The sequence below is a fragment of the Crocodylus siamensis genome, chromosome 4 (assembly GCF_052110815.1).
Source record: "Crocodylus siamensis isolate JL-2025a chromosome 4, ASM5211081v1, whole genome shotgun sequence".
Lineage (NCBI taxonomy): Eukaryota > Metazoa > Chordata > Crocodylia > Crocodylidae > Crocodylus > Crocodylus siamensis.
This window is the reverse complement of record NC_143398.1, coordinates 38,182,190-38,205,856: the sequence shown is the minus strand read 5'-3', so window position 1 is coordinate 38,205,856 and position 23,667 is coordinate 38,182,190. Positions and strand designations below refer to the sequence as shown.

At 41.9% G+C, this 23,667-nt stretch overlaps 1 protein-coding gene across 1 annotated transcript; it reads right to left on the bottom strand.

The window, feature by feature from the left end:
• PANX2 (pannexin 2) lies at positions 1-23,335 on the bottom strand. The gene is made up of 3 exons (XM_090042132.1): positions 22,694-23,335; positions 3,785-5,236; positions 1-1,824 (listed from the first exon to the last, which is right to left on the bottom strand). The coding sequence occupies exons 1-3, from the start codon at positions 22,917-22,919 to the stop codon at positions 1,466-1,468; spliced, it is 2,037 nt and encodes a 678-aa protein (XP_089898258.1). The 5' UTR covers positions 22,920-23,335; the 3' UTR covers positions 1-1,465.
• Positions 23,336-23,667: the final 332 nt, after the last annotated feature.

The following is a 23,667-nucleotide window of genomic DNA, read 5'->3' as shown; positions in this document are numbered from 1 at the left end:
TCACATATCCATGTTTGAGGTAATATAAATTAAAAATATATTTAAGATTTCAGTCCCATACTTGTGCTGTATATTTTGTTCTACCATTATACAGAGTTTTGAAGCAAACACACAAAAGTCCATAATTTTGAATGTAGCTGTAATTATTTTAAGTCACTTTTATTTCACTATAATTTTGCTGAGAATGGTTATTGCATGATACATTTTTAGTTGATGTTTTAATTACCCTAGAGTTTTCTAAAAAAAATCACACATGTCAAAGTTATAGGAAGATGGGCATGAGGATGTGCTTTGAGCCAAGATAGGCAGACTTTGAATCACAAGGAGAGCATATACTGCAGAATTACTGTCTGCATACTTTAGGATCCAGGCCCAGCAGACACACTTAGGCATACGTTTAAGTTTAAATATGTGAATAGTCTCAGTGACTGTCAGTGGAATTACTCATTTGCCAAGAGCTAAGCACATACTTAAGTGTTTTGCTGGATTAACCTTTGGAGATACTGCAGGCTTAAATTCATAGTCCTCCTTAAACTGTGCATTGTTTGACAAAATTGCTGGTTTAATATTTTATCAGCTCTGTAAGATTTTTTCATATCAATAAAGCACCCATGAAAGTTTCTAACTTGGTTCACAGAAATGCTATGAAAAAATAAGCAGCTATAATGACCCTCTTCTACCCATTTTGTTAAATTAACACCTGATTTGAAAAGCTACGAAGTAATTTTATGGTAAAATATATTTAAAAAAATAAACTCTTCATTTTATCATCTTCCATTAAACATATAAGCTTGTTAAAGGGCAGGGAATATCTCATTCAGGTATACAAGAAATTGAAGAATTTCAATTCCTTTTGCACTAACTGCTGGTGTTAATAGGTCCCTCAACCTAAATTTCCATCAAGCCCAGCATTAGTGAGCCAAAAAAAAAACCTGAAGAAAAGCTTGCCTGCAGATTGTTCCTGTTTCTTGAGAAACATTCCCCTGACATTTTCCTCTTATTAGTTGATGCTCTCAACTCCTACCATTAAAATGGAATATACACCTTACCTTTTTTTGTTTAACTTGAATTCGTGATTGTCATCTACAGAGGATATAAGCACCCTGTAAAAAAAAACAAAAACAAAAAACAAACAAACAAAAAAAATCGCTGTGATGTGTCACTGAACAAACATTTCAGAAGTTGTCTGGATCACGTGGAGCTCAGGAGGCTACAACTTTGTGTCACATGGTGGTGGGGAGGAGGTTTACAGTAAAGGTGTATTTCCATTTGGATTTATTAGTCTTCTGTTTTGTATGCTACCAACAGTAGTGATGATGTGACCCTGGAAAACATCTGAAGTATTACCAAAGCCTATAGTTTGTATTAAAACTCTCCATGCTCATGCAGTAAATTGCATTGTTGTGGATAGCAAGGTCTAATGTATAGTGGTGACATCAGGGTACAGCTGTGCAGTGCAGTCTCTTTAGTACTCCACAGAGCTCACTATTGCCATTGGTTCATCAAATGTTGCTATCATTCTCTGTTTTGCGGTGGGTATGGAGAGTATTTCCCTGGGTTCAGTTGGTGAGTGAATACTGTTGTCTATAAGGTTTGAAACCTCTTCCTCATGATCTTCATACAGTGTATTGATGTGCAGCAGAGGGTGAGCAGCATTACAGTTCAGTGCAGGTGTTGGCTCTGATTTGGCCTGGCTCAGGGTTACATTTGTTGCGGCAGCACTTGTTGCTATATGTTTGTGGTTACAGGTGAGAAACACCCCTGCAGTGGGTACAGTTCTGCATGTCTCAGATGAGTACAGAGCATCTTTTTCAGGATGTGGGTCTGAAAGAAAAGAGAAGTGTGACCATAAAAGAGTTGTCTAGCCTTTCCCTTCTCACTAACCATTGTGCAGCAACATCCTAATCTGACAGAAGTCAATGGGACTGATTTCAACCAGAGCAGGAGTATTTCTGTAAACTGAATTTTAGTTAGACTCTGAGAAACCCATGATGACTTATTCATGAGAGCACTGACTTTTTGAGTTCTAAGCCTGAAAGCTCATTGTCACGAGTAACAACAAACCTACTTTCTTATGCACGTCTATGCTCACTTATGGAAAAACATTTATGAAAAACAAAGAAAAAAACGACATAAAGATTATGATTAAACAAACATCTACAATGGCTACAGGATGGAATATAAAAATATTGATGATGTTTTTAATGGAAAACATAGTAATCATATACTGTAAGACAATATTCTGAGTGAAGAAAAACAAAAATGTATAGTTAATTGGTGTCTAGTATTGGAAGGAGCTAGTGTAAAGAATGGATCATAATCTTCTTTACTTAACTCAGAAGTGGAGTTGTGGTGTTTTTTTGAATGAGGGGTAAAAAGAGCGGTTCAAACCTACCATAACTTCTTGTGTGTTTGTAATGTAAATGGTAACTAAGGCTACAAAATAATATTGGCTTTTGGAGCTGGAATTGGAGCATGGTACTAGATAAAGGAGACTGCAGGATGTCCTGTATGCACAACGGGGAGTTTGAGAGCTCTAAGAAGCAGAGTAGGAATTTGGAAGTGACAAAAACTTTTATACCTCAAATCACTTTTTTGCTGGACATAGGGAAATAGCAGCTATCAGTCTGTCAACACCCAGGGGAGAAGGTTTTAGCTTAAAATGCGGTGAGAGACATTGCTTTATGCACATACCAGGTTTTGTGTAATTGAAATGACATATTTCTTCTTTTATATGGCAGTAATTGACAGAAATAAACAAGATCTCTATCAATGCATATGCATGCTCCCCTAGCACAGTAGTGCCTCACACCTTGTGTAGCAGGAAGGGTTACTATCTGCAATGCACAGATGGGGAATCAAGGCACACCAGGTCACAGTGCCTTGCTATAAACTTCCTGAAATCTCTTGATTTCCATGCCAGCACCTTTACTACAGACCATCCTTCCTTAAGGCCAAATAGGATAAAGGGAAATTTAACGGAATATTAAGGAGAAAAAACAGTAACAATAACCTGAAATGGAAAATATCTAGCTTCAGGGCATGTGCCAACTCTCAGAAATGGAGATCTGAAAGAAATATTTGTGAGCAGCTAACTGCCACCTGCAAAATCCCTAATCCCTTCCTCAGATGTAGCTGATACTGGCCAAGGTCAGACCTAGTATATTGGTGCTCAGAGTTCACTGCTTCAAGCTACTATGGCAGGCAAGGTTCTTTGGGTAATCTTTTATTGGACCAACAGAGTAGCTGGAAAAAAGTTCTTAGCAAGCTTTTGGGTGCAATCACCCTTCTTCAGACATAGGGAGTCTCTGCCATTTTGAGACTCCCAAGGAATGAGAGAAGCTATGGCATTCCTGTTTTCTTGTTACTCTGAAATGAGTGACATACCTACAGTGTGGTACATCTGAGAGAGAAGGATGGCATTCTTGGGAGTCACTCTCTCCCACACTTTCTTGGCAGAAGTGACATTTTGCATGAGGCCAGATTCATAACTTGTGAAAATTTCTTAACACTTCAAAAATATTGTGGAAAGGAAAGATATTTTGTGCAACTCTACCTGTACTAGATCCTAATGCATATATTGATACAATCTGGTACATACAGCAAGTGGGAGAAAGCATAGTTATTTCCTTTAAGAGGCTTCCCTGCTTTTATATTATGGGCTATTTAGAAACCTAGTGAGAGAACAAACAGATCTGATCATCACGGAGTTCAACCTTTTACAACAACTTAAGGCCTGTTGGGTTCGTCACTGCTGAAACGGTACTGAAACAGCATACTGTACCTTTGAGAGAAGAGGTGACATGTACTATGACGTTTTCTTCTTGGTTTAAAAATCCACCCTCTTGACTATTGGATGTAGGCATAGAGGCAATAGCTTGAATCTCTGGTTTGGGTTTTTTACTACTAAGTATATATGGATGGACATCCAGGGAAAAGTGGCGTGTATGCTTTTTTTCATTATTTGCACCAGAGATGGTGTTTGGCTCAGTTTTCTGAGATGATGATTGCTGTGAGGATTTTGCTGTGGACTCTAGCAGAGGAGCTATAAGACTGTCAGTTGCTGTTTTTCTGCGCACTGGCTTAGGCTTTTCAGGTTTGTGGTTTTCAACCTTCATAATGGCTAACTGCTCCTTGAATGGCTGAGGGAGTGGATTGCTACTTGGAATCCATTTCATTTTCTTTCTAGGTCTCTTAATGATGAGCTGTTCATTGGCATCAATGTCTGCTGGATCAATACTGGGATCTATTGTTTGAATCCCTGAATCACGCATCGTTGGTGTAGCATCATGGTTCGACTGAGCCAAGGCTGCAAGCAACTGGCGTACCACATTGTCATACATCAGATCACTTTCATTTGTAATAAAATCCAGGCGGTTCAGTGATTTTATATGGTCCCGATTTTCATTGCAAAACATAGCTAGAATATTGATATCACAAAATTGAGACTTCTGCCACTGTTTTTTGGTCTTTATCCCCACCTTGTTCAATTTATCAAATATGAAGTTGGATTTGCGGAATATGAAGAGGTGAATTAAGTTGATAAGAATGATTAAGTTCATAAAGCAGAGGAGGACAATATCCACTCCAGCAATTATACGCTGGAGCTGGACCGATGGCAATTTACAGTTCACTCGGATGTGCAATTTGGAGCTGCTTGTTTTGTCCGGAGGTTCCCCTAGTGCACACGTAAACTCATTTTGCTTCTGGGTAGCATAGTAGGTGGATAAATATGTAATGGGTATAATGCTTAAAAATATTATAAATAAATGTCTTGCAAGATAAAGTTTAGCTAAAAAGTTACTTCTCCCTCTTCTTTCCAAGTATTTTTCAAACAAGTTCTGCTCTGGGCTTTTTTCCTTCTCTGCATTCTCAATGATTTCTCTCTTCTCTCTCTCCGTGATTCCTGGGCCTTTGGACTGAATTTGTTTCTCTATTTTTGGTGCACGCCCTTCTGCTGCACGGTGGTAGCAGTTATCAATCTCCTGAAGCAAAAAATTAAGCTCTGAAGTCAGTCTGGTGGAGGCCAGAAACTCCCAGCCAAGAGCTGGAATGTACATTATACCAGCAAAAGCTAGCAGTGCATAAGGAAGGAACTTATGCTCAAACAAGGAGGGCCAATGGTTGGCATCAACTCCTGGCAAGGCATCTTTTAGTTCTGTCCAACAATATCCTCTGGCATACAAGGCTTGGTCGCGGGTGAAGTTGTGTGGTGTGTAACAGTATATTGGCTCCTCTGTATAACAGAGAGAAAAGTCACTGCTGTGCATTTAACCTACAAAAGGAACTCTGGAAAATAAGTATTTCAAATTATATCAATTTCTCTTTACTGTAACTCTATGTGATACTCATGTTCACAATACCTTAGATAGCTACACTCTGCATTGCTCATGCTTATATGCCCCCAGGAAAATACATCTGCCTGAAGAGGGTAGAATGAAGCTAAACATTTAAATCTGTCCGTAAAAATTAAAAAAATTGTACTGGATATTACTTGGAATGCACTAAACTTTGAAAAACTAAACATCAGGCTTGCCTACTGTACAGAAGCCACAATTGGAATGACAGGGCTTCCCTCAACAAATAAATACAATATAGGACCTGTCTAGGTGAATTCTTCCCCCTTCCCATAAATAAAACCAGATTAGTTGCAGCTGAAGGCTGTAAAATTTTGTTAATAAATTCAATGTTGGACACAGCAGGGAGGTTAAACTTAAGGTTGTATTAAGTTAAATTGACTCCAAATAACTTCTGGTTTAAATGGAGACAAACAAATGGAACATCTTGCCTATTAACAGTGTACTTAATACTCTGAATATTTACGAGTAAAGATTTTGCAGCATTGACATTACAGTCTAATGGAGTTTTGTCAACAGCAGACTTCATCTAGACATGGTCTTAGAAGAGACAAGTTATGTTTTATCCCTGTCAGTTTGCGTGTGGCAAATATAGCAAATGAAGTATTTTTTTTTAGTTCTGACAGGTGCTCTGAAAAGAAGTCTCTAAAATAAGACCCCCATTAAGTATGTATTTTCTTTGTTGAATTTAGTGTCCCCAAAACACCAAGCTTTTTTCCATTATGAACACACTGTCTGCACTCAAACTGGAGCCAGTGGGCATCGGGGGAAATTTTGATGGGTGTGGAATTGCTCAAAACCAGCAGATTCCTTGATGCGTTTCAATAATTTTAGTGAAGAAGGATTCCATCTAAGGAGTTGAAAAAGCACACGGTGCACATTGAAAAAATGCTCTAATCTGGAGGTGAGCAACCTGCAGCACAAATGCCTGAACTGGCACAGGCAGCCTCTGGAGATGGCATGCAGCAGATTTGGTGGGAAGGGGAGGAGGACAGGCAACGTAGTGCTAGATAAGGCAGGAAACAGAAAACAGAGCAGCAGATCAGGCAGGAAGCATGGGGCAGGAGGCAGAAAGCAGACCAGCAGGCTGGTAAGGAAGCAGAAAACAGAGCAGCAGATCAGGCACAGAAGGGGATTGGACTGGTGCTCAGGGAGGTTACAAGACTAATTTGTAGAGCTCCTGCAAAAGTGCTTGGCTGTTACTGATCTAACCCTTTCTACAGTAGCACACACACACAACTTGCTCGACATACTTTTCTATGCAAAGAAAACGAAGGTTTGCATGTGTTTTGGTAGCATCTGCATGTATGTGCATATACTCCTTTTCGGTAACATGGTGACCTAGTAAGGGTTTTTTTCCTTGAGTAACACAGTGAAATATGGAACAAAGTGGTGGGGAGAAATTGCAATAAATGTTACTTACTCGCATAAAATACAAAGTATGATAATATTATAATTAATTCTGAGATCTTCACTTGAAAAGAATACTTCAAAATGAATCATTCCGAAGCTTTCCATACTGGGAGCTTTGCCATTGACTTCAATAGGGGACATGATTTCATCATCTATCATAGTATATTATCATTAAGGAACAAGCTATGTGTAGAGCCCACTAAATATAAAGTTCTGGTAAATATATTTTCTGAAACATTTGTGTAGAAGTCCCCTTTAGTGCAATGCCATTAGTTTTAGTGAAGCAATTTTAGGAATGAGTTTGACTTAATCTACTTTCTAGACTTAGAACATCAGGGCTGATGGACCATGTGTCACCAAGACAGACATACGTAATCATGTCATGACAGCAGAGGCAACAAATGGACCTGATTCTCCTCTCTCTGAAATGTACTCATTAGGAAAAATCAAGATCTTACAAATGATAATTATGAAAGATAACAATAGTATGTATCTGGATTAAAGAATGATAATACAATGAAGACAGCTGGAGTGAGTTCTGTTTTATTTTCAGGCACCTACAGCTATCATTTAAACCAAACGTGAATATGTCATAATGGAGAGGGAACAGGCTACTTGGTGAAATTGCTCAGGTTCAGTTTTCAAGAGGCACAGAAACACATATTCTGTTTTAAAAAGTTCTGTTCAGAGGTAAGAAACAATTCCTACAAAAAAAGGCTATGAGAATGTTATAATGGCAGCTTCAGCACTGGGATGACCACCGCATGTAATGCAGTAACCTGGGCTTATAGGTTTATGTATTAGCCTTAACATTTTCAAAGCACTTCAAAAACTTTTTTTCCAAGTAATTACTCCAGCCACCAGGAAACGCAGTCCTCTCTGCGGTGAAAAACATCAGCTGAGTAATTGCATGAAGCACCATGTTCCTACATGTCCATTTAAGAACATGCATTTAAAAGAACACTGGATGAAGCAGGGATTTTCAAATACTGCTTTTTCGGGAATGACTGAGGCGACTCTCCCTGTCTATTGACTGATCCTGCTAAGGTCATAAAATTGGTCATGGAAATAAGCAGCAGATTTGTCTAGGCATGGATAATGTGCAGATACCACCATCCCTCTGTGCTCTTTCCTGGCTGCACTCACGGGCAGGAAGAGTGGTAGAAATTCACCATCTTAAAACAGAAGGAACAGCAAGGTTATCAACAGTCAAAAGATCTCTTGCCAATTCCCAATAAGTGACACAAAAAATATGCATATTTGCATCTAATACCCACATACCTGCCACTTCAATTCACTAGCTTATGCAGCAGATTATACAGCCAGCAGCTAAAGCTTTTTGCATTTAAATGTAATGGCCCACAACAAGCTCTTACACCGTACATATTTAGTATAAAATCTCATTAAGGAGTTTTATAAGTCTGCTCTCAGTTCCATCTATACAATCCCACCAACTGCATGCCAGCAAACAATGCTAAACACAATTGTTCTCATAGAAAACTACTTTTTATACCTAGGAACAAATTCTGCCTTTGATTTTGTCTACACAACCCACTGCCACAGAGGGCAGTGTTCCTTCAAAATGAATAACTGAAAATGTCATTGTGTGGGACCTCCCTGCAACTCCTTATTATATAATATTGCACAGTCTAGCTGCTAAGTTTCAGTAGGTGTTTCCATTGATACTTCTTGCAGAAATATGAGTAATTTAAAACACTGCTGGTCTTGACCACCTTGCACTTGACTTTTTCAACTGACATGAGATGGGTCAAAGCCTGCTCATTTTACTCATAAGTTACTGTGGAAGTCCCGAGATTATGCATATAAACAAAGTAAGAAAGAACTGGGCAGATACCATTGAATGTTTCTGGTCATACAAAGTTAAATTAGCAAAGAATTTTGTATTCCTATATGTATACATGTAGCATTGTTCCACTAAATCACTTAAAAAAATCTTTTACAGCTGTGTTTGTCGGGTTAAAAGTACACAAAAATAGTACATCTTTTAAAAATAAATTCTGCTACTTTAATCTTGGTGGAACCCACCGCACTGTACAAACTCTAGGTTATATCCTATACTCATCCCAAGTGTGCAACTCCTATTTATGGCCTCCCAACTATACAGGGCTCACTTCATCCACTGCTGAATGAAACCTTTTCTAGAAGGTAACAAAGTGGCCATTTTGCACTAGCAACACTACACAGCTAATAATAAGAGAGGAAGAAAAAAAGTCTTGAGTACTTTGTTTAAAGTTCTAATGAGAAGGCAATCACCTAGTAGCAGTTCACAGTAGGAACTATTGCAAAACTTTACCATGAGGTGGAGGAAAGAATGACACAGTTTGCTTAAGACAGTGGTTCTGAACCTTTTCAGACTCAAGACATTGCTTGGAAACTGTCACTTCTAGTTTTCATTCATTTTTTGACTATAGAAAAGTAGAAGAGCAATTTTTCTGTACAAAGAACTCAGAAAGATCACAATAGCACAAAAGGTTTTAACATTATAGATTCCTATTTGAAGTCTCTGGGTTTATCTTGTGAATCACATTTGCACATCTAACATTGTATGGCACCTTGTGACACCCTTGAAAGAATGTCAGGGCAGACCAGCGTGCCATAGCACCCTGGTTGAGAATCAGTGCCTTAAGAGAAAATGGTTACTCTTGGATAGCTATGAATGTATTCCACTTACATGGGTATAATTCTACTCATTTTTCTCTACACCAGATTCAAGGAACTTATGTTGCCATGCATCTGTTCTCTTTTTATACCAACATAAAGGGTGATTTTTCAGGACAAAACTTGCCTAAGTCCAATTCTCTGTCTATATTAAAAGAGTGTAGGATGATAGGCCCAATTCTTTTTCCGTTGTTCTTGTATCCACTCACAAAATGCATATAGTTTTACAAACGTTTCTTCAAAGCAGTAAATTCTGCTTAAAATAAACACAGCATTTTTTTCACCAAAAATAATAATAAACATCAACTTTTTAATAACCAGCGCTGGATTTAGGTTTTGCTTCTGGAATGACCGAAGCATGGGGCTGCTTTGTATGCTTGTTAGTCCCTTTGAAGCCATGGGATTACCTACAGTGCATGAAGTTAAACACTTACATTACTCTTTGAAGGACTGCAGCCTTAGGCGTTTCAATTTCAAGCTTCTAAAATGTTATTATAAGCAAGAATCAGAAGTAATTTACATATTTAAAATACATTAACTGTACTATTTTGGAGATCTTGAAAATTATTAATATATTTCTTTTCTCTTACCACTGTTTGCATAAGACAAAGAACCTTTTCTACTTACTTGACATATACCTCCAAAATAGTGCATTCAACAAAAGTAGACTAGAAACCTTGTTAATGAAAAAGGTATACCGTGTATAAATTCTTTTTCAGAACCCTGAGAAACAATCATCCATCATAATTGTTCATTTAAACTTGCAAGAATTCAGCATTCTTCAACAAAGGCTCAATAATAGGGGAAGGGATTAAACAATCAGTTGTAACAAAAAGAAGGAACAAAGAAAGTAGGAATAAATAATTTAAAAGCAAGTAAAAGTAAGATACATATTCTTGTCCTGGCTAGTACTGAGCAAAAGTTAGTGTTGCTTGTACAGATAGTTGTTTTAAGGCCCATTCAACAACTTGGGCTATGTGTACACTGCAAACTTACTACATTGGCAATCCATGAACACATTGTACTGCCTAACTAGAAGAAGTGTGGCCACCTCTCTCTGCTGTTGACATGATTACACAGCTTGCACTGGAAAACTAGCAAGCAAGGAGAAGCGTGGGGCATTTCAAGGTGCTGCTACTGGGCACAGTGAGTTTGAGGCCTAGACAAGGTCAGACAACTACAGATTCATGAAACCAATGGAATCATTCATGTACTTACAATTAGTGTGTGTTTGTGTGTGTGTGTGTAAAAAATGTTTCAAGGCTGTGTGTTGAAACAAGGGGCTGCACATAGTGAGAAGTGAAGGAACACAGCATCTCCACATTGCTCAGAATCTTTCAGGGTCAAACCCATCCTACATAAATGCATCCCACAATGCAAATCCCTTAGACTTTAAGAAATACTGTAAAGAACCAGGGTTTTAAAGACAGTGTTCATTATACATATGCATTAGGTAACATTGAAAAGTAGGAGTTTCGGTTCTTGAAACACAGGTTTCTAACAGGTAAACGAGACCCTAGGAATTTAGCTACTAGAGCCCACTGTTGTACACCATCAGTCTAAAACAGAATCCCAAGGAGGACACAGAGAATAACCCACAATACTTCACAGCACAGACATATCTGTACACAAACAGACGCATGTCCCATACACCCTGCATACATAACTCAGGGACAAAAGCACAAGAATGTGTGTAACAAGAATATTTTATTTTAAGAAACAAACTAATTTATTTGGGGCTTTTAAATAACTTTCAAAGGAAAAAGAGAAAAAGGCTCTGGATCCTCTTCTCTCTGGAAAAAAAATATTTACGTTACTCAAGTCAAAAATTTAGTCTAAAGAAAAGATATACTACTTAACCAGTCATCAGATCTTCCATACCTATCAGTAATATGCATAGAAATTATACATAATTCTATTATTTAAGATAACATTTACACAAATTCTGGGTGTAATCTAGGTTCCACTGATGTTAATGAAAAAACTTCCATTGACTTCACTGATCTCAAAATTTCAGTCAGTATACTGGAAGAACAGTTGTAAAATAAGTGCTGTACAATGGCCTGATCCTTAGCATTACTTACATAGGTAGACTTATTTAATTCAATAGGTCCACTTACAGTAGTAAAATTAAACGTGTAAGTGTTGGTAGGATCAAGCTCTGAGCTCTGTAAGCATTAAGTATTATTGTCACTAACATTCTTCTATTATTAATAAAATAAAAGTTACCTCTACTGAAAAATATTTTCTTCAGTCTGAATAGGGACTTCATGCCTGATGGTTCAGTTTGTCTTTCTGAGGCGCAATATCCCCATGATGAGCAAGGCTAGGTATAGATCTCTAGTTCCCTTTCTCTGGTTCCAGTGTGCCTGTTTAAAAAGAATCTGTTAAATAAAACCAAGAAAAGGGACTACCTGATTGTTAATAATGTCCCTAATTCTACACACCTTACCCAAGATAGGTAGGATGTCATAGGTAGCTCTCATGATTACTAGCTATTAGACTACCCATGTGTGTAACTGCAAAATAAAGGCTTCAGAAAGAGGCCCCATATTTATAAATATGGAAGCTTTCCCTTGTTATACTGCTGCTGTATTTGCATACACTTCCAATCTACACAAAATAACCTTATATTACATGCAATTATAAATTAAAGCCTCCCAAACAGATGTGTATATTTGCACAAAAATATTAACCATATATCACAGGCATCACTTTTTTTTCCCTGAAATTAACCATACAGTGCTTGCTAAAATTCACTTACCAGTGGGCTAAGGCTGAAAGGCCTCAATAGTGCCTTTTAAGACCTCCCCCAGTGTAGTCACCTTAACTCAGGGAAGAGAAATACCTACATCTGGGTCCTCATTGAAAAATAAAAGGTCTGGTTGATAGGGTTAGTTCAGAATGACAACCTGCTGTAGGGAGTGCCAGAAATACTTAGGCTGCTTTATGGGGTGACATTTTCTCAATAATGAGCTATCATGCAATGTGTGATGTCCAGGTTGGATGGTGATAATGTAATTATACATATATGTTCCATGGTGATGTACTACTAAATCTCACTTCAGTCATTTCCTCCTCTGCTATATAGAACTCATGGAGGAAAAAGAGACCACTGGGCAGAAGAGACACTGGTTACATTCATTCTCACATGTACATTTCTTCATATAATGTTGCTTCCCATGATATTAAAATTAAAGGGACAATTTCAATTAGTTTAGAACCAGAGCTGACATTTTGGAAGAAAAATCAATACTCAAAATTTAACAGGGGAAATTCACCCACAAGAGACCCAAGGAAGAGACCCAAGGAAGTAGAGTATCTACTTCCAAGTCGACCCGTCATCTGAGGGCTTCAGCAGAACACAGGCCTTTTGCAGGGTGTGAATTTCATCTAACAAGGAAAAAAAAATATTTCCTGAAATTAAGAAAAATGAAATCAATGAAAATAAATCTTTGCCAATTAAAATTTTCCTTCAATGATGGAAACCCCAAAGCAACCACATGCCTGCCACAGGAATGCCTATAAATAAACTGGGCTTGTGCAGGAACCTATGACACAGCAAGTACAACTTGTTATATGCAGGCCATGCTGGCTTCACAGTTCAAGCAGAATCAAGCGTGAAAAATTATGTAAAACATGAGATTTGATTGTACTGCATTATTTATTGTCATTTATGGAGAATGTAAGTATAAAAGTTGGGCTTTTGTCACAGCGTAACTCAAGAATACTTTCCATTTAGAAAAAGAAATATGACATAATTAGGGATTTACTTAGTGTGCAGAGGAAAAATAAAAATCACAGGCTGCTTGCAGTGCCCAGCACCATTTTCACGGTCTTTTTATGGTGAGCCTCCCCCCACTGCTGGCTGGTAGAGAGGACTGTCCTTCATGGAGCCCTGCCCCTCACTGTTGATTGGTAGAGAGGGGCAGGACCATGCAAAATGTAGGCCTCTCAGCCAATAAGTAGTGGGGGGTGGGAGGGGTGGCACAGCTGTCATCTTGGCTATTGCCCGCCTGCCAGCGGCTTCCCCATAAGCAGGCTGTGAGGTTGGGTCGCAGCAGCTGCTGGCTCCCGCTGGGGAGCCAGTATTTTATGTTTAATAAGGGTTTTTTCCCCCACCCTGATTCCACACACAACTGTGGGGAACGCCAGTTTTCATAGCGACTGTGGAAACTGCCTTTTTGCTGGTTCTGTGAAAATTGCGAAATTGAGAATCAAGTAGATCCCTACATATAATAAGCTCCTAAGGTGGGTAAATTATTTTAATTCTTTTGAGTAGTTTTTTTTGTCTTCTCATCACTGTTGAAAAGAACACCTAGAGATGTCCGGACTAGTGACTTCCACAAAACTAGCCACTGCAGATGTGGAGACACTGCTTTTGCAACATGCCAAAGCTGCGCTATGATCACAGCATAAGCACAACAAACAGATGCACTGAGGGCATCACAGTTCCACCGGGGATAGCTTTTCACCCTCCTGATCCGTTCTGCTCACTGCTTCTGCTCTATGCTTTAGGAAAAGGCTGTGGTATCCCTTCCAAACTGGTATCTTCATATCACTGGATCCTGCAAGGCATCTCAACCCCCTAAATGGCTTGGAAATATTTACTTACACATCCACATAAATGGTTCTGCACTTGATGTGCCCCAGGAGTAGCAACTGTACCATATGAATGACAAGTACTTAACAAGAGCCTGGGTGCAGTGCTGCTCTCACAGTTTACCAATGTAGTATGTCTGTGAGAAAGAAAGCTGCTGCTACAGTTCTAAGTGAGGCACTATACTTCCAAATTCAAATGCTAGTACTAGTATGGACCAGATCCAAAGTCCATTAAGACAACAGAAATATTTCCTCTGATTTTAGTGACATACGTGAAATAAAAAAAAATCTCAGAAGGAATCACACTGGTCTACTGAGAAATAGTATACCTTCTACAATAAAACATATATGTAATTAGCTGATGCAGCATATTGATTGTACTACTGAGAAACCTGGGAAATTCAATGGCCAGACTGATAATTACTGAAATCATTTTAAAGCTTTAAACCTTTTTAAAGTTGAGTTTTATTGGGGACTATGGCTACAGTGGCCAAACCACAGCTTGTGAGCTGCATACAGCTTGCTGGGACAGTACTTGTGGCTCTCCAGAAATTGGCCAAGGCCCTGCCCACTTCTCGGCTCTGGAGGACAGTGCAGCCCAGCGCCTCCCACCACTCCAGCTTTTCCTGGGGAGCATGCCCCGAGCCTGCCCTCCTCCCTCTTTCTCTCCCTCCAGGACTGCTGGCTCAGGTGCTGGGCTGGGGGCTGTAGCCATATTGCTTACCCTGGGGCATGTTCCCCATGGGGAAAACTGAAGTGTCTCAGTAGTGCGGGGGGTGGGTGTCATCTACACTCCAGGTTGTTTAGCACCCTTTCTTCCCTGCCCTGCACCCGGCTCTTGAACGTCAGTGGAGGATCAGATGTGGTTCCCAGGGTAATTAACTCTGGCCACCCTTGGTCTATGGATATAGATGCCCAATTCCAATTAAAACTAATTGGAAAAAGGTATCAAGCCTCCTTGGGTTGCTTTAAAAAAAATGCAACCACTTTCCTAGCACTTGCATCCTAAGTGTAATGGTACTTAAACCCCAGTTTTCCTTTTGATTAAGGAAGAACCTAGCACTGAGATAGATGAATTATGTAGGTTATCCATGAGAATTCTTTCAACTGGCTCTAGGTGTGTGTTCAGCTAAATCTCACTCACCTCTGGTCTTCATTGTGTGCAAGACATTTGAAAGGATGAAGTTGTGAATTACACAGAGAGGGATCTCAAGACAAGAAGACAGGATGAATTTTCTGAAATACGGAACCAAGGGGTAGATGTGTACAGAGCCTCTAGAAATTGCACTAGGACAGTTACCGAATATAAGCTTCAATCAGTTCCTTGGATTTAGTTTTAATTTAACGAAGAATTCAGCTAGAGAATTATGCACTTCTTGCTGAATAAAGCTGTCTTGCATCTGTCTATAAGTCAAAAATTATTATTTTTAGGTCTTAGATAAAAAGTTCCCCGCTCATCCTTCCAAACCAGAGGAGGAAAAGCAGCCTTGTGCGGGCTTTCACCATCTACATTCTCCATAATGGTCTTATTCTACAAAGCACTTAAGCATGTGCTTAAATCCATTACTCTTCATTTCATCCTGTTTGCAGAATAAGGGTCCAGTCTAATAACAGGCCTTAAATAGTGCTGAAGTGCTTATACAATTCTTTTGTATGGGAGCGAATGTCACCCTATGTGCCAATTTCTACCCCTAAGTTATACCTCCATGTACACATGACAGAATCTGGCACAGTATTCTTAACAATACATTATAAAAAAAAAACCCAACTCTCTTCCACTGTACTGTTATATGCTGCTCCAAGTGCAGTCAGAGAGAAATTCTGAAAATAAATACTTCTTGAAAGCCACTCTATGCATAACTGTGTGGGTGTAGCATACGCTGCCCACATCCTGAAGCAAAAACATGACTAGGAAAAGTTGATCAGAGAGATACCAAATAAAACGTCATTATTTATTAAATAAGTCCTCAACATACACTACTTAAAACATATTGTAGATAATGAGATGCATAAAGAGACACTGAACTCATGCATATACTGCACTACACAGTAAAATAAGCATAATTTATGCAGAAATGATTACAAATCAGGAATTAAAACATAAAACTTGAACTGACTCATTGGTCATTTAACTTACTGTCTCCTTCCATTATTTCCTCATGAGAATTGTGTAGCAGAAGGGTAGTACAGGGCTGAGCTACGTAACTGCTAAGAGACATAGAAATACAGTATTTGTGAGCAATTTTTGATAAATTGAAGGCACTGCTTTTTAATTTAATAAAGAAAAAACTAATGCCAAAACTTGGCTTTTTTACTAAAATGTAAATCAAGTGACTGCCAACTTTCTGCTTTATTAGAAGTATTTTACAGCTTTTGAGGGGGAAAATTGATATTTAATAGTTGCCTGCAACATAAAAACAATCATTCACTGTGATGAAAAAGCACTGGGTATTATGTTTTATGAAAACTGATGTGACTTGGCAGCACGTGAAAATTGACCTCATCCATCCTAAAGATTTCTTTGAAAGACTGGAAATGAAATATTTCAATGCCTTGACAATTGAAGTGGAGTATAACAAACTAGAAAGCATTCCATTTTGAGGCCTGCTTTTCCCTCAGTCAGCAAGTCTCTCGTGGACACAAATGAGAATGTTGATGCTGGGCCTCACCCACACAGTGGAATATTACTTAATAAATATTTAAACCACCTTGCAAAAATAAAATGATACAAGTCAACAATGGGAATTTTACAGATTTTTGGTCCCCCAATACGCTGGAGCTCTGCCACTTTGGAGAAGACTCTATTAATCCGCGAAGTGCTGCGACACATGCAGGTGTATAAATGGTGAAATGTGAGCCCACTCACACCAGGAGGGCTGCAGGGGCTGTGCTGAACTCCTCCCAGGGATGTGGGTCCCTGATCTGCCTGCTAGATGACAGGAGGCTGGTTCTGCTGCCTGGGGCCAGCAGCAGCACCAATCTTCCCGGCACTGGGTACAGGTTGCACCCAGTGCCGGTCCCAGGGGTCAGCAGCAGCTTCCTGTGATCCAGGAGGCAGACTGGGGGCCTGGACCTTTGAGAGGAGTCCAGCACAGCCCTGCAGCCCTCCCAGGGGTGTGGGTGGGTCCCCGATATACCTGCCGGATGACATGTGGCTGCTGCTGCTGGCTAGGACCAGCACTGGGCGCAGCACATGCTGAGCGCCAGGAAGAGCGATGCTGCTGGTGGTCCCAGCCAGCAGCAATAGCATGCTTTTATCTGGCACACAGATCCAGGGGCCTACACCCCCAGGAGGCTGGGGGATGTGCCAGAATCCTCCTGGGGGGGGGGCGCAGCCCCCAGATCTGCACTGGATGCCAACTGGGATCAGCACTGAAGCCAAGTAAGCCCAGCTTCAAAACTCAAAATATTTAGAAACGTTCAAAATGTTTTGATTGCCCTTGTTTCATTTTGAAGGCTATTGTTTCATTTTGAATTTGCTGTTTTGAGCTCGAAACATCTTCAAAATAAAACACCTGGCGAAATTTCGCACTGCCCTACCTAAGACTGTAACAGAGGATCACATTTCTCTTCATTTAAAAGTGGGCTAGCAGCATCTGGGAGTATTAGGCATTTCTGGGTGTGTCCCATGAAATGTTTATTGGGGAGTAGACTAACCATGTTTGCAGTAAATGTGGGACATCTACACATGCATCCCTATTAGGCTGGAGTAAACTAATTGAATACAGGTACTAATTAAATACAAGAACTAAATACAAGTACTGTCCTGCTGTAGAGTTTTTTACGCCACATGAGCAAACGTGTAAATGCTGCCCCTGTCAGTTAGCCCCACACTGGAACACCCTTGTGCCTTAGCCAGCCCCTCCATAGCATACCGAACTGGGGTCGAACAGCCTCAGGCTTGCAGACTGACCCCCCTGGGGTCTCTGCCAGGCAGGACTGATCCCACCTGGCTCAACACACTGTGATCCTGGGTGCACGTTCAAACGGCATAGCCTGGAGCAATAAGCTCCAGAATTTATTGCTTCACATTAATTGCATGTGTAGGCGTGCCCACTGTAAGTAGCTTTATTCAAAAGCAACTTTGTAGCCCTCTCTTTTAGCCCTCTGAATTTGGTTACAAAGCAAACAACTGACCTAAGGGTAAAGTATTGTGTAGAAATTGTCCTCTGGGCATGTAACTATTTACTAATCATATTGTACTTGGGGTTGAGGTGTGGGTCAGTTGGTTCCATGGCTAAATTCAGAAGTGGATGGAAGGATGAAAAAATTATCAGATACAAGATGTATTTCTAGGGGTGCACTGATAAAGACTTTTTGGGCCAATACCAATTATGAACAAGCCATATTGACTGATATTGATCCGAATGCCAATATACAGCCTGGCAGCTTGGAAAGCAGCATCTGGCTGATAAGTCTGTTGTGGGGGAGGGGTGTGGGGAAGGAAGGGAGGTTTGGGGGCAGATTGAGGCCCCCACGGTGAGGGAGGAGGGGGGCTGGGACAGGGGCAGGCAGTGCACAGCTGGGGTGGGGGATGGTGCCATGAGCAGCTCATCTGGAGGGCATGAGGAGGGGTGGAAAGCAGCTCCCACTGCTGCACTCACCCTTAGGGGAGCCATGGGGGCGTGTGCCCCCCCGGATCTGTGTGTGGGATGAGGGCAGGCTGGGGCAGTGCCGGGCTCTTCCCCAGGAGCGGGGAGGGGGAGGCTGGGCTGGGACTGTGCTCGGGCTGGGTGGCAGCAGCACTCAGAAGCCCCCAAACAACTCATGGCTCTGTCACATGCCCTGCCCTGCCTGGGCAGCATCTACCCCTCCTCCAGTCCCACTCGCTCCCTTACCGCAGAATGCTTTGCAATTTTAGAAGACAAATCTTCAAAACAATAGGCCCAGTCACATGCCCACTGAAGTCAAAGGAGCCTACTCACTTGTATAGGGGCAAAGTCAGATTCTATGTGAAATCTAATCTTTCCATATGCTTGGAATGGAAAGGATGAGTTTCACAGAAGGGGGAGAGGGCTCATATGGTTTTCACTTCTCTCCTGAGCTTCCAAAAAGTTTTGTACTTTAAGAGCTATCTTTCTTGGAGGCCTTTGTATTATCACTACAGTGATCTTGTGCCATATATATCCATTTTACTGACATTTCAGGGAGACTACTTTCTAGGAATCATTATAATTTGTTTGGGGAAAAAAATTAAATACTTGAAAAGGTCATCAACTAAAATGTAAATGAGACCAGATATGATCAAAAGGCTCTTCATGTCTCTCCTGAAATATGCCCTGAGGAACATAAACAAAGGATGAATTTCACTCCACTCCACAAAACCAGTGCAGGAGCTATATCTCACTGAACTCACAACCTTAACCTTTTGAGTAAAATGCTGGTCTCAGTGAAGTTGACAGCAAAATTCCCAGAAACTTTAATAGGGCCGGAATGTAATTCTCAAGAGCATATAGAAAATGTACATAGGTACTGTCCTGCCACTCTGCACAGAGGTGACTTTCATCTCAAATGCCCTGCCATCTAGCACTAAAGCTTGGGAAAATTATTATTTAAGTCCTCAAAAGCCTTGCTTTCATTACAGCTTCTTGTATCTGCAAAATCAAACCAAGATGGCAGTCTCTGCCTGATACAAAGTCACAGTTCACAGAGTGACAATATAGATACTTCTTTAAAATTAAAAATACTCCATACTGAAACCTGTTTATGAGGTATGAAGCTTACCTACATTTTGTTTTGGTAAGCTAATTAGCATACAATTTAAGTCAGTGCCTGCTAAACTACTGCATCTTTCTTTATATGCTAATACAATGATTAAAATGGTAAATAGTATTCTAATTTCTCAATGATGTAAAGATAAAAGCACTCAGATATTAGTACAAGTGAAAAATAAACTATGTAAATAGCTAGCAAAAATTCTAACCTAAAGCTATTATTTAGCTCCTGAAATGAAAACAGTAATATTAAAATATAGAAGAATTTTCTCTACCCTTAAAAGAACTACAGTTCACAATAAATTATGCTATGGCTCACACAATTTCAGATTAAAAGGAAATAATCTCTTGGCAATCTTCATTATCATAAAATGTCATGACAATGGTGATTTGTCTTTTAATCTAACATAGACCTGTGGTTCTCTGTATTCATTTCCTATACCAAAAGAAATCGTGTACTGAGAAACCTAGGTTTTATTCCTATATTCCTTTTTGCAGATCACTTCTACTGCATGAGCCAGCTGCCCAGTCAAAAAGTTGTTTTGGTGCATTGTTATCACGAGGTTGCATAAAGGCTTTGACTCCTATTTATTGCATGCGTGGTCATGAATATAGAAATAAAGGGGATGCAAAGGGGTCTATGGGGCTCAGATTCACTCTCCATATAAACACACAAACCGTTCCTACACTAAATTAAATGTTACAAGAAACTACTGTGTTTGGCTCACAACATGGTTATATCTTCTTGATTACATGCACAGCTTTGTTCCAAATACTTTGTTCCAAGTATTTGTGGCATAAGATGAGGCCGACTCTGGAGAGACCCGTCTCACTGGGTCCTTTCCATTTAGTCAGATGCCACTGGCTTGTTATGGAAGTTATTACAGGAATCACAATTCATAGGAAGCATTAGTTCTCTTTTCTTATTCTACAACAGTATCAGGATGCATGCAAGGGAACAACGCAGAATTTGTGAACCTGCAGACCCTTTGTAGCAAAGGAGCAGCTATGGCACAGGAAAAAAAAAAAATCACCCAGCATGGACTTTTCACATCTACTATCTAATTTTCAAGGAAGTAAAGAGAAGCATCCAAAGCAAAGAACATAACTCAATTTAGAAAATGTCAGTGAAAGAAAAAAAGCGACACCTGATACCAGCATGAGCAATGCATTAATACATGTCACTTTGCAGCAAGGCATGCATTCAGTAGGACTAACATCATTAGTAAAGGCAAAACAACATACAGTCTCTCTGGACGCATCTAATTTTGCAACGAAGTCTGAGTAAATACATCCTTGGTAACAGATACTAGGGTATGATCCAGCTTCCATTAAAAATAATGGGAGCTTTGCTCATTACTTCAATGGGAGCAGGATTGAGTCCCCACAGGATGAGGCAGATCCTGACTTGGCACCCAACAAAAATGCTATTTAATTACATCAACTCCACAAGGAGCATGTATTGAAGTTTATTTTCACTCTCTTCTTTTTCACCTGCAGCATCATTTAGTTTTCTTTTTCATTCTATAGTTTTGAGAGTCTCAGAAACCCCGGATAAAAATGTGGCTCTATATTTTCCCAAAATGATATAAGGATGTTCTTTGTAGTTAAGATCTATACTTTCATCATAAGCTCCTGCTTTGTGATCAAAGATGAACTTAGCATACACAGTCTGACTTGGCTCCAATGATTTTGTTTTTGGCATACAAAAAAAGTCATTTGGCTCTTCTAGGACCATCCCACACATAAACCATCCAGAGGGAAAAATAACTTCAAAATGCAGAGTTAAGGGCAGATTTTCTTTTCAAGGTAGAAAAATTTTGAGCCAGGAGGGAAAACAAAAGCATGGGGTGGTTGAAATCAGCAGATAAGTTAGACTCACAAGAACACGGTATCGTTGCTGAAGGCCATCCACTATGGACCTGAGCATCCCTCTGCCTTAGCCACATGGCTCTCTGACAGGATTTGGAGGCAAGGAGGTGGCTCACTGCTATTTGCATGCAAGGAGAGCGCTGATAGAAGAGGAGCAAGCTCATGTTGCCCCACCCTTACCCCTTTCTCCCCCAAAGATTGCCTCGACACCCACAAGACCCAAGACCTACAGATCTCTCACAGAACTGCAAGTTGGGCTCCTCTCTTCTTCAGGGTTGGGTTTTTTCCTTCCCCTCTAGCCTTCAAGCTGCATGGAGATTTTCAAAAGGTACTAGTAGTGATGCTGGCTTCTGAAACCCAGTCACTGTGAAGGGCCTACTTGTCAGAGGATGCCCTGAGGTCCTCTGAAGGTGTCTGAAGTTGGACACCCAAAACATCATACCACTTCAATGCAGTAACAATCACTAATCATGTCTGCAAATCCAGAGCTTACAAGTACAAAGAATACAGAGGTAACTGGAAGACATTATGGTTTATAAAATTATCTTCCATTAAAAAAAACAAAACATAATTCTGCAAGTGCCTGGCCCTTCACACCTGGCTTTGCACTCTCCCATCAGGAGAAAAAAAAAAAATCAATAAAACTCACAGGAGGATAAGGGCTGGCTCCTACTCCCCAGCCAAAATGCTCATTGAAGTCAATGGCTCTGGTCCCTTCTGCCCCTTCCTTTTTAAAACAGCAGCTTCATCTAGACTGGAAGCTGGCGGTCCCTCTACTCATGCGGGGCCTATTAATTAACGGGGTCTTGGCGTCCTTTGCAAGGTCACTACTCCAGGGAGGGAGAAGGGTCCTTGCGGCTCTAAAGGAGCCCTCAGCCGCGGGAGGGGGCGGACCGTGTTGGCCCAGGGGCTCGGCAGGGCGCGGGCGCGGGCGGCGGAGATGGGGGGCTAAGCCAAGCTGCCCAGGGGCCGCGGGCGTGTGGCCGGGAGGGAGCCGCGCTGGAGCCCGGGGCCGCCGGGTACCCCCCTCCCCCGGGCGGGCCGCGCTGTGCTTACCGGCGAAGTTCTTGGTGAAGACGAGCGTGACGAGCAGGATGGGGACGAGCACGGTGCCGATGGTGACCACGCGGTCGAAGGGCAGCTCCAGCTTGAGCTGCAGCAGCAGCGCGGCCAGCGCGCCCGCCCGCTCATCCTGCTGCCCGGGCAGGATCAGCTCCTTCAGCTTCTCGCCCGCCAGCAGCGCCGTGGCCATGTCGGGGTGGTTCTCGATGATGTGTTGCATAAGCGGTGGCGGCCGGACTCCCCCGGCCGGGGCGGGCTCGGCTCAGCCTGGGCACGGGGGGCGCGGGGGCTCCGCTGCACCCGCCCTCCCGGGGGGGTCACCTGGCACGGCGGGCCCAGCCGGGACGCGACGCCACAGCTCCGCTCCGCTCCGCTCCGCTCGCTGCAGCGCCTGCGCCTCACGGGGCCGCCGGGGGGAGGCGCCCGCCACGCCGGGGCCGCGCGGGGGGAGGCGGCGGCGCCTGCATGGCGGTGGGGGGCCAGGTCCTTTGAGGCTTGCCACGGAGCATGAGGCGCCCCCGCGCAACCTGGGCTGCAGGCGGCGAGGCGGGCCGGGCCGGGCATGCTCACTGCCGGCTCCTGACACCGCCGCCGGGCGGGGCTGCAGATATTGAGGGGCTGCGGCACTAGGGCATCCCGGGACACGGCGGGGTGCTCAGCGCCGTCTAGGCCACTCCCCACCCCGCCTCCCGCTTCTTATGGGGGTAAGAGCCGCCCCTGAAATGCGGCGCTGCGCCCTGGCGGCGTCTCCGCCTTCGCTGCGGGTGAAGGAGCGGCGCCGCCGCCCGCACCCCGCCGGGGTCCCCCCGCCCGCCCGCGCGGCTCCCCCCGGCTTCGCACGCCTGCAGGCGCCGTCGTGCCTTGTGTGATGCGGCGCGCTTAGCCTTCAGCATCCCGCCGTCCTTGGAGCGCCGGCCAGGCAACGCCTTGGCTGGGATGATCTACTTGGGGCGGGTCCTGCTTGGAGC

What these genes read in the sequence shown, in the direction of transcription:
- PANX2 (XM_090042132.1), bottom strand. Translation starts at nt 22,919, where the DNA reads ATGCAACACATCATCGAGAACCACCCCGACATGGCCACGGCGCTGCTG. An exon ending in CTTCACCAAGAACTTCGCCG is followed by an intron (nt 5,237 to 22,693) that starts GTAAGCACAGCG and finishes TCTGTTATACAG; the next exon opens with AGGAGCCAATATACTGTTAC. An exon ending in TGTCACCTCTTCTCTCAAAG is followed by an intron (nt 1,825 to 3,784) that starts GTACAGTATGCT and finishes CTTTTCTTTCAG; the next exon opens with ACCCACATCCTGAAAAAGAT.